The 16,670-nt window shown below is 54.1% G+C and overlaps 1 protein-coding gene across 10 annotated transcripts in view; it reads left to right on the top strand.

The window, feature by feature from the left end:
- The window catches only part of TLE3 (TLE family member 3, transcriptional corepressor), a 48,794-nt gene that overhangs the window by 16,363 nt on the left and 15,761 nt on the right, over window positions 1-16,670 (top strand). For 4 of the 10 annotated variants that reach the window (XM_027971540.2, XM_027971538.2, XM_027971539.2 and 1 more), the window contains exons 5-7: window positions 6,359-6,421; window positions 8,358-8,432; window positions 15,705-15,909. In XM_027971540.2, the coding sequence (XP_027827341.1) occupies window positions 6,359-6,421; window positions 8,358-8,432; window positions 15,705-15,909 (343 nt within the window). Of the gene's footprint in view, window positions 1-6,358; window positions 6,422-8,357; window positions 8,463-15,704; window positions 15,910-16,670 lie in introns of all 10 variants that reach the window. The other 6 variants (XM_027971536.2, XM_027971535.2, XM_012180859.3 and 3 more) reach the window with 2 other exon arrangements.

Raw genomic sequence — 16,670 nt, 5'->3', positions numbered from 1 at the left:
CAAGAACCTCAGAGCAGACTGAAGTGGCCGCCTCAGACATACATGCTTCAAGAGGCCCAGCCACCAGGGTGTGACTTTTCAGAGGTCACATGGCTTGTCAGACACGGAGCTGGCGAGCAAGCCAGCATTCCACGCGGCTTGGAATATAACTCAGTGTCTCACGTAGATATCTTTTCCTCAGCTCATCTTTCTCACACACATCCACAAACGCATCTCCAGAATCACACAGCTCTTTCCAAGAGCCTGCATGGTTGTCCGGTGAAGAAGTCCTTGTTTTAGAAGCTAACGCAGGAACCTAGGAGCGGCCCCTTGGCTGCCTCACAGAGAGGCAGTGGTTTCTTCCTGCTGAATGAAACACCTTGACGGGCCCTTTCCTGGCTGGCTGCAGCTCCTTGTGAATCATGGAAAGAACCCAGACAGGAGCAGCTACACACTCGCAGGTAGGATAGGACATCCCTGCTTTTGCCCGCTCTGTGACTGTTGTTGGCAGTTTGTCTGATGGACACACTTGAATGGTTCGAGTGCCATAAAGACTGGTCGCGGGCACCAAGCCCCAGCCAGCCCCAGTCTCGCCCACACCACCCAGCATGCATCCACATTTCGAGGTCCATCCACATTTCAAGGTGGCTTGCCTCTTTGCTCATCATTTAAACTCATGCTCGGCTCTACTTTTCTGAGCTTTCTGGAGGAATCCCTGTGTCACAGAGGAACTTGGGAGCGTTTAGTATTCTCAGACTCTAAACGAAGGCTCTTGGATCTTGTTATCATCCCCCTGTTTTGCAGACAATTAAGTTGAAGCCCAGATGAGGGAAGGGACTTGCCCAAATCCATGCAGGTCATTTCTGTGTGGCTCAGGGTTCAGAGCTCTAAAGCAGTCAGGTTCCTCTCTCTCCTTGTTTGTATTTGGCTGAGGTTAGAATGAAGTCTGCATTTTCTAGACCTGATCCTACCGGGCAGTTTAAATACCAGAGAGTGAGTCTTGGGGAAGTGGCTGTCGGTTGTTTCTTGAGCAGGCATTTAAATAAATTTAAAAAAAAGACAAGCCAAAGGCTGGCTGAAGGCTGCAGGCCAGGAGCAAGAGGCTGCTGAGGGTGTGGGCCGAGGGCAGGTTCCGGCTCCCTTCAGTGTCCTGGGTCAAAGGTCAGAGGGATGGGAACTGCAGCAAACGTGAGTGGCCGGGTGTGACTGGAGCAGTGTACTTTGAGAAAGCCCTCTGTTTATAGCAGGCTGCTCCACGATCCTGCTACAGTGAGGAGATGATTGTGTGAATGGGAGTTCCTAAGGCACGCTGAGCAGACAGCTCTTGGGGAAATTACACTCGCCCCCTACTATCCTGTGTTCCGACATTTATTTGCTTAACAGTCTCGATGGAGACGCGGGGCAGATGTTCCTCCCGCAGCCGGAGCCAGTTGGGAGCACAGACTCCGGATTTCGCAGGATCTCTGCGTACGCTTCTCTGTGTTGAGTAGATTAGTTCCTTCTGAGGAATGATGTTTTTCCACCAGCAAAGCTGCCTTCTTTGAACCACACTTGAAAAGAAACTTTCAAAGGCAGCACCAGGTTCCCCAAACACCTTTTTCCAAAGGAAGCCATCCTCCAGCTGCCTGGCATCCTCCTCCCAGGTTCCCCTCCAAGGCTCTGACTTGGAGCAGAGGCTTTGCTGAGGCCAAGATGGAGGGAAGGGTAGAGGTCTACCCCATGAGCCCCAGCTGCCATATTGATAATGGGATGCCCGGCATTGCCAGAAGGACTTCTCCAACATAGGCTCTAGTTCTAGTTTGTGATTTGTGACCTGTCCTGATTGTTAAAGTCACACATCTTGATTCTTTTTTTCTTTCCTTTCTTGGAAGCGATGTTTAGAGCTTGTTTGAATTGGATCAAATGCTGTTTTAACAGCTGTTCTATTCGGAACTGCTGTCAATTATTAACCCTGACAGTAGTTTTTCTTTCAAAAATGCTTCTCTGAGCTCTCTCAAAATGTCGAAATTTGGCTTCTTGGTAGGAAGTCGTTTAGTGAAGTTGCTTAATTGCCAGGCATCAGTTTCTCCATCTGAAAACTGGAGATTTATAGGAAGTGCCTTCCCTATAGGGTTCTTGTGAGCTCACACATGTAAAATGCTCAGAACAGCTGGATCTGTAGATGTTAGCTATTATTATTGTTGTTGTTAAGAGTGGTTCTGTCAGGCCAACTTTCTATTTGCAGAGCTTCCTATCCTCAGTCACCACCCTCAAAAAAATAAACATTAAAAAATTAAAGTCGTTTAGGGAACAGTTTTCCTGTTCATTCTTTGACCCTCTGCTGTATGCTGCACTCGGGTTTGGATTGGTCTGTGTGCTTAGTTGCACAGTCGTGTCTGACTCTTTGCAACCCCGTGGATTGTAGCTGCCAGGCTCCTCTGTCCATGGGATTTCCCAGGCAAGAAGACTGGAATGGGGTGCTGTTTCCTCCTGGGGATCTTCCCAGCCCAGGAATGGAACCCTCTTCTCCCTTGTCTCCTGCATTGCAGGAGGATTCTTTACCACCGAGCCACCGGTTTAGAGATGACCAAGGCTCAATTCCTGCTTCCATGTGGGAGACCAGGAGGGTGGTGCTGCCCGTGGCAGGGGACAGTCCCACCTGGGAGGGATGGGGTGTGCATACTTTCTCCACCCCCACTTCCCCCCAGAAAGAAATCCCCAGACCCAAGAACAGGGACCAAGGGTGACACCACCTACCTCGCCTCCCCCTCAACCCTATGTAGTCCTGACCCATGATGGACCAGAGTCCGTCCTGCCTCTCAGCGAAGCTGCTGTTCATTGAGTCTGGGCCCCAGGAGAGAGCCTGAAGGCTGATATCCCAAGCCTCTGGAATATTCTGTATCTTGTTCTGCTGACTCTTGGTTGACTTGTGGAGGCAAGAACTGTTCCCCGTGGTGGAAAGGAGAGATGAGAGGGGACTTGCTCGGAGCGACCCAACTGTGGTCATCTTGTAGCCTGGATGCCAAGCCTGGAACCAGTTGGAGCTACATGAATCCCAGCAGGTTGTTCCTCATAACCAGAGGATGCTGGCCTCTGGACCAGGCCCTGCCAGGGAAGATTCCACCTGGAGGCAGCCTGTGGCCACACGTTTGCTAGAAGGTGCAGGGAAGGGGAAGGCTGGCTGGCTGCTTTTTCTTTTGTCCCTTCACCTACCAAAATCTTGACACTTGACCTGTTTGCTAGAAGAAGTAAGCAACAGCTAGGACTCCTTTATGGGCTTCCGAGGTGGTGATAGTGTAAAGCATCTGCCTGCTGATGCAGGAGGTGGAGGAGACCTAGGTTCAATCCCTGGGTCGGGGAAGATCCCCTGGGGGAAGGCATGGCAACCCACTCCAGCATTCTTGCCTGGAGAATCCAATGGACAGAGAGGAGCCTGCTGGGCTACAATCCAAAGTGTCACGAAGAGCCAGGCACGACTAAAGTGACTTAGCATGCACACACAGGACTCCTTGATAATCACCCCAAAGATGGTAAGACCTACAGTGGGCCAAAGTGACGGGGAAGGTTCCGAGCTTGCTGCCTGCCTTCCTGGCTGAGGAGCGGGCGGCAGCTAGGGACCCGCTGGGTGCCTTGTGACTGGTCCGGCTTGACCACTGCTTGAGCTGCTGCCCACTCCGTCTCCCGGTTGTAGGTCAGCACTTTGTCCACCACTGCCCCTCCCCCTAATGCTGCCCACACTGAAGCAGGCCCACATCCCCAGCCAGGGGACACTGTAATATGACGTCTTGAAACACACATGCAGGGAAGCCAGTGAGATTCTTTTGTCTCTAGATTTTACTGGGCATCTGTCATGTACCAGCCTCTGCTAAGCCAGTCATTTGAGGTAAGAGACATAGGACCAGTGAGCTCCCTCAGCTCATTGGTAAGGATGATTTATTTTGTTGATTTCTCTTTGCTTTGTATTTTAAATAAAACTTTCTAGTCTTACTTGGCACAGAAACATGTGACAGGTGAGTGATTATGTTGTTCTATACAGGTTTGGACTGAGCTGATTGTTTCTAGAATTCCTGACATATACAGTTCTGACGCTTATATTTCATCGCCCTTTCCCACTATCAATCAATGTGGGAGAAGAAAAAGTGGAAAGAAATGAGAAGGGACCCTGTTTTGGACTAGAACTCTTTCCACTTACCTAGATTAATAATTTATACAATAGTTAGTAATCGTCCCAGGAGACTTATAAGTATGAATGATGGGCATCTAGTGGGCAGAGGCCAGGGCTGCTGCTAAAAACTGTACAGTGCCCGGAACAGCCCCACCCAGCAGAGTTTTCTCTGGCCCCAAATGTGTGTAGCATGGCATCTCAGGTGGCTCAGTGCTGAAGAATCCGCCTGCAGTGCAGGAGACTCAGGCTCGATCCCTGGGTCGGGAAGATCCCCTGGAGGAGGAAATGGCAACCCACTCCAGTATTCTTGCCTGGGAAATCCTGTGAACAAGAGGAGCCTGGCGGGCTGTAGTCCATGGGGTCACACAGAGTCGGACACAGCTGAGCACATATGTGGATGGCACTGACGCTGCGACAAGCCCTCCTGTACAGTGTCCTTGCTGAAGTAAACCCCAGAAGTACAGATGTGGCTGTGAGTCCCTCCCTTGGAACTCAGCCAAGGATGAGTTTGGAAATAGGACCATTATTGGCACTGGTTGGTCCAGGATATGAGGGACAGTCTTTCGCACCAAAGACTTGGCTTTTACCCCCAGTGCCCAATCTAGAGTGTTCCAGGATAGAGCTGTGATCTGTGACCCCCACCCAGGAGCCCTTGCTGCTCTGGACAAGGGGTCTGTGTTGGAACCTGCACTGCAGCCAGCAGCCCCGGGATGTGGGCCCACAAAAGCCCACAGACTGCTAGCCTGAGACCCGTCTCTTCACCACCCAGAGGCATCTTCACCAGTGGCTGGGGACGGGTTGTGGTGGGGGGTTGGGGTAGTAGGGGTGCTGGCACCACAAATTCTCCGTAGGGCCAGGGTCTGCTTGTAAGCCTTCAGACAGCATTGCTTTTACTTTAAATGCACAAGGGTTTCTCATCCGGAGTCATTTGACATGCAGCTGATCACAGATTTTTAAAGGCTGTTGTCATGGTTTTGTCTCTCAAAGATTGCTATGTGCTGATGAGAGCTCTGAAGCCAGCTCTGGGACCTCAGTCCCGGCAGCCTTGGGATTCAGAATGAGATAAGAGAGGCGCTTCTGAGACGTGTCTGTCAGTGGTCCTCAGCCTTCCTATCTGGACTGTTAACCATTTAGCCCCACTCTTTTTTCTTTTTTAAAACCATTCTTCATTTGAGATGGCTCACATAGACGGATGGCAAAAACAGTTGATTTTTTCTTCCTTCTTTTTTATTTTTTTAATACTTACTTATTTGGCCATGACAGATGTTAGCTGCAACACGCAGGACCTTCAGTCTTCCTTGCAGCATGTGGCATCTAGTTCCCTCACCAGAGATGGATCTTGGCCCCTTGTATTTTGAGTGCAGAGTCGTAGCCACTGGACTACCAGGGAAGCCCCCAGTTGATGTTTTTCTGAATGTGATCTTTTCTGGAGTGTTAGGGGTGGGGCAGAGAATTGATCTGCCTTTCTGTGAGCAGCTTAGATGAAGGGCTAGGGTTCCGATAGTTACGTCCCGAGCAGCATCTTAGAGAAGGCAAGGCTTGATCTCCCCAGAAGGAAGCGTCGATGGTGGGATTTCTGGCTGGACAGCGCTGGAAGGGCGAGGGATTGGTCTGCGGAGGGAGAGGCAGCAGTGGGAAGTGGGAGTGAGGGAATCCCTCTCAGCGGCACATCACTGGGCGTGAGGCTGGCCCCAGGGGGCACTTGGCACACATCACTGGGCGTGAGGCTGGCCCCAGGGGGCACTTGGCACATGCGTCCAGGGTCCTCCACCACCTCCTGATGGGTCTGGGCGTCTGAGAGTCTGAATTGCAGTTGCCCGTGGGGCCACTGGGCAAAGCAGTTCCTCCTCACTGCGCTGCGTCGCTCTTGGGAAAGGTTTCGCCGCAGTGGGTGGTATGGGGGTGGTTCCTGTTTAGCTTTGCATTGTTTTGGTTAGGGCTTCCATTCCAGAGGAGGCGAACTTATACGCTGAACCAAACACGGAGACCACCTCTGATAGGAAACTGGAGCTCCTGGAAATTGGGTTGGTTGGAGGGAGTTGGAAGGAATTGCTTCACGCTGTGGATTCAGCGAGGCCTCCTGGCAGGAGGTCCGTAGAGGGTGGAAGGACAGCCTGTCGAGGGCCTGTGGTTTGGCGGGGGTGGGGGGGTGGAGGGGGTTGCCCTTCCACAATCTGACACTTCGGCGACTTGAGTTGTTTGCCTGAGCCTCACGCAGTCTCTTTCCCTTTGCAGACAGAGATTGCGAAGAGGCTGAACACGATTTTAGCACAGATCATGCCTTTCCTGTCACAAGAGGTAAGACCTTCTTTTGCTTTGTCTTCTGTGCCTTGCCAGAGCGGCCCCTGTCCATCCGTTCGTGTGGACAGAAGTTGACAACCTGGGGTTTTACACAACCGTCTCTGGCATATCAGAGAGGCCCTTTGCTCCTTCTTCTGGTGGAAGCTGATCCCTGCTTCTGCCTGAGCCCCAGGAGGAGGGTCCCGGCCTGTGATGGAGCCCACAGTAGGCAGTGGGTATCTCTGCCTCTTCCCGTTCCCACCCTTCGGCCCATCCAAGCCAGCATTCCCAGCCTCAGCTTCCCCATGTCCCAGCACCCACTGCTGGAGACATCTAAGAGCAAGGAAGCATGCCCAGTCAGTGCCAGGAGCCAGACCCTGTGGGGGGAACCACTCACCCAAAGGTTCTGACTCATCAGGACGGCCGAGTCAGTCACGTCGTCTTCTAAGTGCTCTTTCCAGGAGACCCCCTCAGCCCCCACCTGAGACAGTGCTGGACTGGTGGGCAGTAGGAGAAAACCCTCTCCAAAGAGGCCCCTTGGTGCAGGGCAGACGGGTGGGCTGCCGAGAGGGGCCCGTAGAGCTCACTGCAGCCTGGACAGGCCTGCCCTCCAGGCCTCCTCCGGGGCTGAGACCACCTGCACGCCCTCCTGGGTGCTAGGTCTCTTGAGCGGGAGTGCTGACCCCTACCTGTTTGAATTCCTGTAAACGCAGGATGTAAGTGATGCCCTCGTGTCTGGTAGCCCACTAGGGGAGACAACTGCCTTATGAAGTCAGTACTACCCCACGGCTGAAGGGAATGAATGCTCTAAAAAAAGTTTTTTTTAAAAAATAGACTTAATTTTTTAGAGCGCTCTGAGGTTCATAGCAAAGCTGAATGGACGGTACAGAGCTGTCCCCTAGCCTCCCCACCATCAGCGTCCCACCCTGGAGTAACTGACGAGCCTGCCTCACGCGGCATCACCCGAGGCCGTAGCTTAGATCAGGGTTCATTGTGCCGTGTTTGCCCTCTATTTAGACACGTACTTTTTTGGTTCGTTCTGTTTAGACAGATACAGGTTGAGTATAGGTACATGTACTTTTCTTCTGAACCCTTCGAATGGAGTTGCAAACATCCTGAAAACTCACAGCATTCTCCCTAGTCAGGCTGCCTCTCCTAAAAACAGGACACCTTCCTATTGCATGGACGACAATATTGTCACTGCATCTAGAAACGGAATAGTCATGCAGCAGCATCGTCTGATGTCCAGCTCTTTCTCGGAGGCCTCGGATAAAGATTTTGTTTCCAGTGGTAGAGGGCGACAGTTGACAGATTACCATCTTTTGGCTCGTTTATATTAACTTAAAATTATGGGACGTTTTTATTACAAAAGTAATACGTGCTCATTGAAAAAAGGGCTCCCCATCCCCCGTGTCCTGTTTTGGTTAGTGGCCCTGGCCTGCCTCCTGTTAGGACTGTGGCCTGGCCTGTCCCACGTGGCCCCCGCACCCCATGCCTCCTTGGGCAGCGAAGGCCGCCACCTCTGACCCTGCCTGTCCATGTGGCCCCAGCACCCCATGCCTCCTCTGACCCTGCCTGTCCATGTGGCCCCCGGACCCCATGCCTCCTCTCACCCTGCCTGTCCATGTGGCCCCCGCACCCCATGCCTCCTCTGACCCTGCCTGTCCATGTGGCCTCCGCACTCCATGCCTCCTCTGATGCTGCCTGTCCCATGTGGCCTCCGCACCCCATGCCTCCTCTGACCCTGCCTGTCCTGGGTGGCCCCTGCACCCCATGCCCCCTTGGGCAGGGACCATGTGGCCCCCGCACCCCAATGCCTCCCTGGGCGGGGAAGGCCTCCGCCTCTGACCCTGCCTGTCCCGTGTGGTCTGACCCCGCCTGTCCCATGCGGCCCCCGCACCCCATGCCTCCTGGGCGGGGAAGGCCACCTCTGACCCTGACCTTGCCCCTCCAGCACCAGCAGCAGGTGGCGCAGGCGGTGGAGCGAGCCAAGCAGGTCACCATGACAGAGCTGAACGCCATCATCGGGGTACGTGGACTCCCCAGTCTGCCTCTCACCGTGTGTATAGCCCTTTTATTCCTCTCATTTACCATAACCAGAGACAGACCCTGACCTCAGCTGGCCTCAAAGAATGGCGGCCCCAGGGCTCCAGTGCTCCCAGCATCTCATGGGCTTGGACCCACCTAGATACCTTCCCCCATGGCTCCCCAGTTGCCTCCCAGTCCCCAGATTAAAGGGGTATCTGACCCAACCCTAATCCACCTCTAAATCCATCCGCCCCATCCTACCGGCTTTTGGTGTCTCCAACAGAGAAGGGGTGGGCTCTGGGGTCACCTTGGCGGCCAGCCTGATGTCTCCCACCTCCCTGGGGGCCTGTCCCTTCCCTGGCACAGATCTGCCCCTCTTTGGCCTCCTGAGGTCAGAGCTGTCTCTGCTGCTCTGTGCTGTGAAGCGTGCTGTGGCTTTCGGGTCTGGGCCTTGCTGGCCTGTGCGCTGAGCTGCCTGGCTGAGCATCCATCAGGGACCTGTGTGAAGTCCAGCCAGGACCCCTGGCCAGGTCTCCCTCACTGAGTGTGCATCCCCAAAGGGACTTTTGGACAATATACATTCCAGGGCACCCCCCTAAGAATTCTTTTCCATCAGTCTGGGGTGGGACTGGGAGTCTGTGTTTTTGTGTTTTTTCCAGATCATTCTGAACCATAGTCTGGCTTGGGAAGCAGTAGACAGGTTGGCTAGGGTCTTTCTAGCCCTTTGATTGGTCTTCAGTCCTCTTCTTGTCCTTAAGTACAGTCATTATTTCAAGGTGGAATTAAAGGTGCAGAACGTTCTGGCTTGCTGGGATGAATGATGTCACTGGGCTCTTGATTCTGCGGAGAAACCTGGGGCCCTCTGTTCTAGTTCCACTTTTTCTCCACTTTTTCTCCGTGTGACCTCAGGCAGATCCCGTCTTTTCCTCGCACCCTGGTTTCTGCATCTGTTACAGGACAGGGGTGAACCAGCTCACCTCTTTGGGCCAGGACTGCTGGGAGAGCAGGGTCGGAGAGACAGAGTGATGCTGGTGGATCCTCACCCTTCGTCATGTCAGTGGCACCCGTGATGGTTATGGGCTTCCATCCTTCTGGCCTGAGTTGCCTGTGGGGGGGCTGGGCAGGGCAGCTAGCCTGGTCTAAATCCTGGCAGTGCTGGGGGAGGGGCAGACCCTCACCTGCTGTGCAGGAGGAGCGGAGGGGAGGCCGGGAAGGAGAACATGAGTGGGTGGTAACTGTTTCTAGCCAGTGATCTGGGAGGCAGAGCTCCCAGCAGGAAAACCATAATATTGTACAGTTTGAAGTCTCCTCGGAAACCACCCAGCCCAGGCTGCAGCCTCTAGGCTCATGAACTTTGAGGCCGGGTGCTTTGTGAGGATGCATGGGAGGGCGTTCAGCAGCAGCCCTGGTCTCCACCCACTGGATGCTGGTGACCTCCACACACAGTTGTGACACCCCACAATGTTTCCAGACATTGCAAAATGTCCCAGTGGGGGACCCGGGGGCAGTGCATGAAAGGGCCCGAGGTAGAGAGCGACTGATTCAACTGATGCCCTTGCTTTATAGAGGCTGGGAGTGACAGCCAGTCACACAGGGTTCAGGAGCAAAGTCAGGCCAGACGCCCCAGGCTGGCTTTCAGCTCAGGGCTCCTCCCCTGCCACCTTCTGCCCAGTCCGGCCCTGGTGTGGGGCCAGTGTCCTCCTCAGTGGTCAGTTCACAGCTAGATGGCCGTGCTGAGAGTGGTAGGCAAGGGCTCAGGGTGGGAAGTGCCTTCTCTGAAGTTTCTCCTCTCCCAGCTCCTTGCCCCCATCCATACTGTAGGCCCAGCCCTCCCACCCCTGCCGTGGCCACAGTGGGGTTCCCTCTTCCCCCTCCCCGAACTCCCCCTTTGGAATTAAAATCCTCTTATGAAAATAGTGTTTTTTTTTTTTTTTTTTTTTTAAGTTCTAAGAAAGAGTGGAATTGGGAAGAAGCACTGCTTGGATTAGCTTTGCTTCCTTCAAGGAGTATTTAGGAAGCTACACGTTAGGTCAAGGCAGCTCGAGGCAGATATTGGAATTCAATTAAAGCCAACGAGTGGGGCCTGTGACCCCCATTTTCGAGGTAATTGCTTCTTCAGCTCTGAGTGAACGCAGCCGTCGCCCTGTCATTAAGCAGGCAGCCGTCTAATCGCTGCGCCTGACAGAGCCTCACAAGGCAGGAATTACGGACAGGCTCTCGAGCCGGGGCATCCCGCGAAGGAGGGAGAGGGAGAGTGGGCTTGTGGCCGGCTGACTCAGGAAAGTGATGGAGAGGAAGGTGGGGAGGGGCCTGGAGTCCTGCCTCAGCAGTAAGGGGCAGGGAAGGGAGGGCCCTGGAGGCCCTGATGGCAGCTGGTGCCTGCCCCATGGCACAGCTGGATTTGCCCCTCTGCGGGAAGGAGTGGCCCGGCCTCCTGATCTGGGAGCTGGGTGGCTCGTGCAAGTCACCTAGTTCCTCCAGGCCTGTTACTCCATCTGTGGAAAGGTGAAGGGCTGGGCAAGTGTCGAATGATGTCCCGCTAAAGTTGGTCGTCTGGGGCTCTCTTGGGCATGGGGTGGAAGGATTCTGCCTTCGTGCCTTGGCTTATATCAGAGAGAGGTGAGAGATCAGGTATCTGGCAAGCCTGATCACTGGCGTGCCTGCAGTGAGGGGCATGTTTATCACACAGGTTAGAGGATTTCTAGGGTCTCCCCTCCAGGTGAGAGAGGCCAGGGTCTAGCATCAACTTGGTGTGAGGTGAGAGGGGATGGAGGGACTGACGGAGGCCCAGGCTTGTTGGTCTGCGGGGCCACTGGGAACTCATGTCCATCTGGGGAAGGCAGGCCTGAAGGTGTGTGTGTGCTCGTGAAGGGCCTACGAAACCCAGTTACTGCAGACCTGATCCACACCCTCTCTTCTTGGATCCAGGTCATTAGGGGATCCTTACACAGTCAAAAGATTGCTGGGCATCGTGGCGGGGGGCAGAGTTTTATCCCTTGGTCAGCAACTTGCAAAAGGTCTCCCTAGGCAGATTAGACGCAGTGAGCTGATGGTACCCACCACTTCCAGAGCTCACGTTTCGGTTTGCTCCAGTGGCTCCAGGTCCTGCGGGTGGAGAGGTGCGCACCCCACTTGCTGCTGTTCAGTTGCTCAATCACGTCCAACTCTTTGCGAACCCATGGCCTGCAGCACACCAGGCTTCCCTGTGCTTCACTATCCCCTGGAGTTTGCTCGATCATGTCCATTGAAGTCAGTGATGTTATCTAAACATCTCATCCTCTGCCACCCCCTTATCTTGCCCTCAATCTTTCTCAGCATCAGGGTCTTTTCCAATGAGTCGGCTCTTCGAGTCAAGTGGCCAGCTCACCCCACTTGCCTACTGACACTTTGGGCTGTGTTCCCTTGAAAATTATTAGTGGAAGAGATATTATAAAGTGTTGATAGGTTTTCTTTCTGTGCTGGAGTATAGTTGACTTTCAGTGTTACGTTAGTTTCGAGTGTATAGCAGTGATTCGGTTATACATACACATGTATCTCTTCTTGTTCAAACTCTTTCCCCATAGGTTATTATAGAATATTGAGCAGCCATCCCTGTGCTATACAGTGGGTCCTTGGTGGTGGTTACTTTTTTTTTTCAGGTTAGGTAGGGGTGGGGTGAGGAAGAGGGAGGTTGTAGCTTGTCACAAATTGCACAGAGTGTGCTGAAGCCAGTCCTGAGGTTCTTGCATTCCCTCACAAAGCTGATGAACTGGGTTTGGTTGACAGGGGGTGTAGAAAGGGAGCCTTAGAATGAATGCATCCTTTTCTCTCAGCCGGGGGCCATGGTAGAGAAAAGTCACGCTGGGCTTGAGTTCTGGCCCTGGTCTCTTTGGCTTCGCAGAGTCATTTCACCCCTCTGAGCCTGTCCCTGTCTGGGAAATGGAGTAACAGCATTGCTGTGAGCCCTCCCAGCTGTAGTAGAGCACAGAGGCACAATTTCACCTGGAGCTGGGGGGCCACTTCTGTGGGCAAGAAGTAGAAGGACCAGGCAGAGGTCAGGGCTGCTCTCCTCTCCCCTGGGAGGTGAGGAGTCTCTGTCTCATACAGCTAGGACGTCCTCAGTGGGTCTCGGCCCTGGGAAGGCTTAGCCTACTTCGCTAGGTTTAACCCAAATCATGAACCTGAGAAGCGAAGCCTTAAATCAGGTAGCAGAGGCATGAAGCATGACGTGCACAACCCAGTTACACAGACTCGGCCAGCAAGGGCCTCCCCATCAGCGTGCCCTGTGAGTGAGTAGCCCTGTGTTCTGAGCCCAGGATCTGGGCACTTGGCACCCATGAGGAGGGCAGGGACACACGCCTGCCCCCGGGATGTGTCTCTGACAGGCTGCTGTTCTGGCATGAGGAGGGGGCACTCGTGAGGGGCCTTGCCCCCTGGTTGGGGGTTTGAGGGGGATTGTTGACTTCTTTCACTTCATGGACAGAGAGATCCTGGTCTTAGAGGGGACAGTGGAAGCTGGAGACAGGCAGCTGCAGAGGTGAGCCCAGTGCTGCCTCGGATGGGGGCTCGATCCCGTTTCTCCCCGGTTGAGAACCCCGTAACCCTCCCACTCGGATGTTGCTGTGTTTCCTCCCCTCGTCCTCTGAAGTCAGAGACGTGTCATGGGGACAGGAAAGCAGCCTGAGGGTGGCTGTGCCCTGCCTGCGATGCTGGGATGGAGAGACAGGTGGAACACTGCCAGCCGCCCCGCTTTGGAGAAGATTTTTTTCTCACTCTCTGTCACAACCAGGATGCTTGTCAGCAGACCCTTGAACCGACAAGCCCTGGCATCTGTCCTCGCCCTGAGAGAGAAGCCTCGGAGGTCGGCTGTCTGTCCTTGCCTCCTGGAGCCTGCTGGACTGCTCCTGACCGTGCCTTCCATCCATCCAGAGCAGACCTCGGGGGAGTTTCTGGCTGTGCAGGAGGTCCTGCTCTTGTGCTTGAAGATGAGAAGTACACGGAAGCTGCCTTTCCTCTGTCGCAAAGAAGACATACCTGCTTCATGGGCCACTGCAGAAAACCACCGTCTCCACCTTGGAAGCTAAACAGCTTTGAAAGCCAGTGTCTTCCATACAGACACCGCAATTGCAATTATAGACTCTGTTTCAAGTTTCTGGTGCTGGTTCACTGGCTCACCTTTCAGGAAGCAGGATGCCCCACTGACGCTCCTCGTCCCAACTGACTGTTCAAGTTGCACCTTCTTGGGCCTTGCCTCTGGGGGGTGGATGGCTTTAGGGTAGACACCTCCACTTTGTGTCTGCTCTGGCGTCTCAGGGCAGACAACCCGGACCAGTGCCCACCAGCAGCTTCCATAAACTTCCCACCAAGAGACGTCCCAGGTCTTGAGCAGTGGCTGTGGTCCCAGGCTTTTCTCCCTACACTGAAAAATGAGCCCTGCAGGGCTAGGAGTGTAGTACCTCAGTTTCCTCATTTGCAAAGTGGGGATCATGAATTTGGGGGTGCACGAGGTTGGCAGTTTGCAGTTTAGTTGGGGAAGAGCAGGTCTCTTAACATGTGCTCTGTACTCAGACACTCAAGTCGTGTCCAACTCTCTGTGATCCCATGAGCTCTAGCCCACCAGGCTTCTCTGTCCAGGGGGCTCTCCTGGTGAGAATACTGGAGCGGGGTGCCATTTCCTCCGCCAGGGGATCTTCCTAACCCAGGGACTAAACCCAGGTCTCCTGCATTGCAGGCAGATTCTTTACTTGGGAAGCCATTTGGGAAGCTCTTAACCCCTGATCTCAAATACACTTACTGTCTCCTGGAGCCGCGTGTCCATCCAGAGCCGTGGGCCTTCACTGTAGTCTGTCGTCTGTCAGCAGTGGCCAGAGAGCCACGGTTCACATTGACAGGTGGGCTTGTCAGGCTTTGGCTCTCTGTCACCCCCGTAAACTCTTCTTGCCTGGGGGCAGGGGGTCTCCTTAGGAACAGCCTTTGGATGATGTTGGTAGTTGACCCTATTCCAGCCCCTGAGTACCAGTTCGCCATCTTTGAAGTGGGCACAACCCTTCTGCCAGGTAGTTGAAAGGGTCAGATAATATTTGGAAAGGGCCCAGGCATTCTTTCAGGCATTCAGTAAATTTCCATCCCCTCCCCTCGTGCTTGTTGAAAGGAAAGACATATGTATAACCCGAGGCCACAGTCACTCCCAAGAAATGTTTCAATCTCTATGAAAGAGAGACATTGGTCATGGCGTAGTCAGCGGCACAGTGCCCACGGTTCTTAAGATTGATGAAGGGTGTTTTGTCTTGGCTGCTGGGGGAGAACAAGGGGACGGGGGAAGAGAAGACCCTGAGACCAGTGCTGGGTTGAGGAGTTCGGGACATCCACGGAGCGGAATCCTTGACTCGGGATTGTTGTCCTTGCTATTGATGGTAGTCGTCATTGGGCGTGCCTAGTCCTGTCCGACTCTGGGACCCCGTGGACTGTGGCCCTCCAGGCTTCTCCATCCATGGGATTTTCCAGGCAAGAATACTGGCATGTGTTGCCATTTCCTTCTCCATCTATTGATGATAATAACTGAATTAATACCTGTCTAGATTTGGGGAAAGTAGGGGAGAAGGGGGCCCATGGAAAGCCCTCTGGTAGATGTTCGCTATTGTTAAGAGATCACTTAGTGACCTACCTGAGGTCACCCAGCTAGTAAGTGCCAGGGCTGGGATTTGAATCCAGATCTGTCTTAATTCCAAAGCCCTCCTCTTCACCCTGTTCCCTGCTCTCCTGTTCAGTGGCCTTGGTTCTCATTCCTCTGGCCCCAAACTCTTCTTGATCCCAGGACTCTTCTGCTGTGTGCTGCTCTTGCTCTGAAAGACAGGCGTGGAGTTCTTCAGAATTAGGGAGTCTTCCCCAGGGCTGGGGATAAGGGTGGGAGACGCTGGCTGCTGACGTTCGCAGGCATGTAAGCATGAGCAAATCTGTGACTGCTGGGAGCTTAAAAGTGGATTGCCCTCCACAGAGAGGGAGCCCTGATGTCTGTGGTTTTTAAATGCATGCTTTATTTATCTTGGGCTGGGAATCATACATTGAGAACTTCTGTCCTGGTTGGGGAGGAGGTGGTGTTTGCCATCATAAATCTTGTGTCTAAATTGCAGTCCATTAACAGACTTCCTCCAGCATGACAGCATGTGGCCTGAGCTGGGGATGAGGCTTTGGCGGGGTGCGTGTTCCCCTGCTGCCTCCTGGAGGAGCGAGAGGGCTGGCCTAGGCCTCTCCCGCCCTGCTGGCTCGGCCGTGCTCACCACCCACTTCATTGCAGCAACAGCAGCTCCAGGCGCAGCACCTCTCCCATGCCACACACGGCCCCCCGGTCCAGCTGCCACCCCACCCGTCAGGCCTCCAGCCTCCAGGGATCCCCCCAGTAACGGGGAGCAGCTCGGGGCTGCTGGCACTTGGTGCACTGGGCAGCCAGGCCCACCTGTCAGTGAAGGACGAGAAGAACCACCATGAGCTGGACCACAGAGGTGCGACCCGGGGCCAGGGCAGGGGCAAGGGCGGGGGTGTGGTGTGGGCACAGGCTCTAGAGGCCCTGCTGTGAACGGACACAGCGAATGCTGTCACCCGAGGACCAGGAGTTAGCAAGCCTTGGAGCCATCCATCAGTGAAGTTCCTGGTGTTTGGAAACCAGAGCCCCATCCCCCAGGCCCACCCCCCAATCCCTGAGGTGTACCCACTCGTCTCTGCCTTGGAAGACCTCTGGTCCTTTCATGCTGGAGTACCTTTCCATTTTCCTAGCTACATCCTGCCCATACTCCAAGGGGGTCAGCCCCAGTCCCATTCCTTCAGGCGGCCCTCCTGGCCAAGCTGAGAGTTTTTTCAAATTCCCAGAGGAGTTTAAGAGTTGGGGTCCCAAGACCTCTGTTGCCATCATCTTCTATCCTTCCCTGAAAAATGTTTCATCCTCACAGAGATCATTAGCCCTCTGAGGACAGAGGCCAAGTTCCCAGGTGTCTAACCCATAGAGGGTCCTTGGAAAAGGCACCAGTTGACTCTCAAGTAAAGGCTTGTTAGGGGCTGCACGCTACGCAGAGACAGTGCTGGTGCTGCTGCAGGGAGAGGACTGGGGAGATGGGATGAGAACGCTCCTGCCCTTCACTCAGCCCTTCCCGCAAGGAAGCTGTGGGGCATCAGGAGCGCTTAGTTTTATCGGGATCGGAAAGGGCCTGGCTTCCTAGCAGACCCTTTGCAAATAGGACCACTCTGTGTGGTCTGCCCGCAGATTTTT

The sequence above is a fragment of the Ovis aries genome, chromosome 7 (assembly GCF_016772045.2).
Source record: "Ovis aries strain OAR_USU_Benz2616 breed Rambouillet chromosome 7, ARS-UI_Ramb_v3.0, whole genome shotgun sequence".
NCBI lineage: Eukaryota > Metazoa > Chordata > Mammalia > Artiodactyla > Bovidae > Ovis > Ovis aries.
Note: the sequence above shows the minus strand (reverse complement) of the source record. Positions and strands in the feature narration are given on the sequence as shown.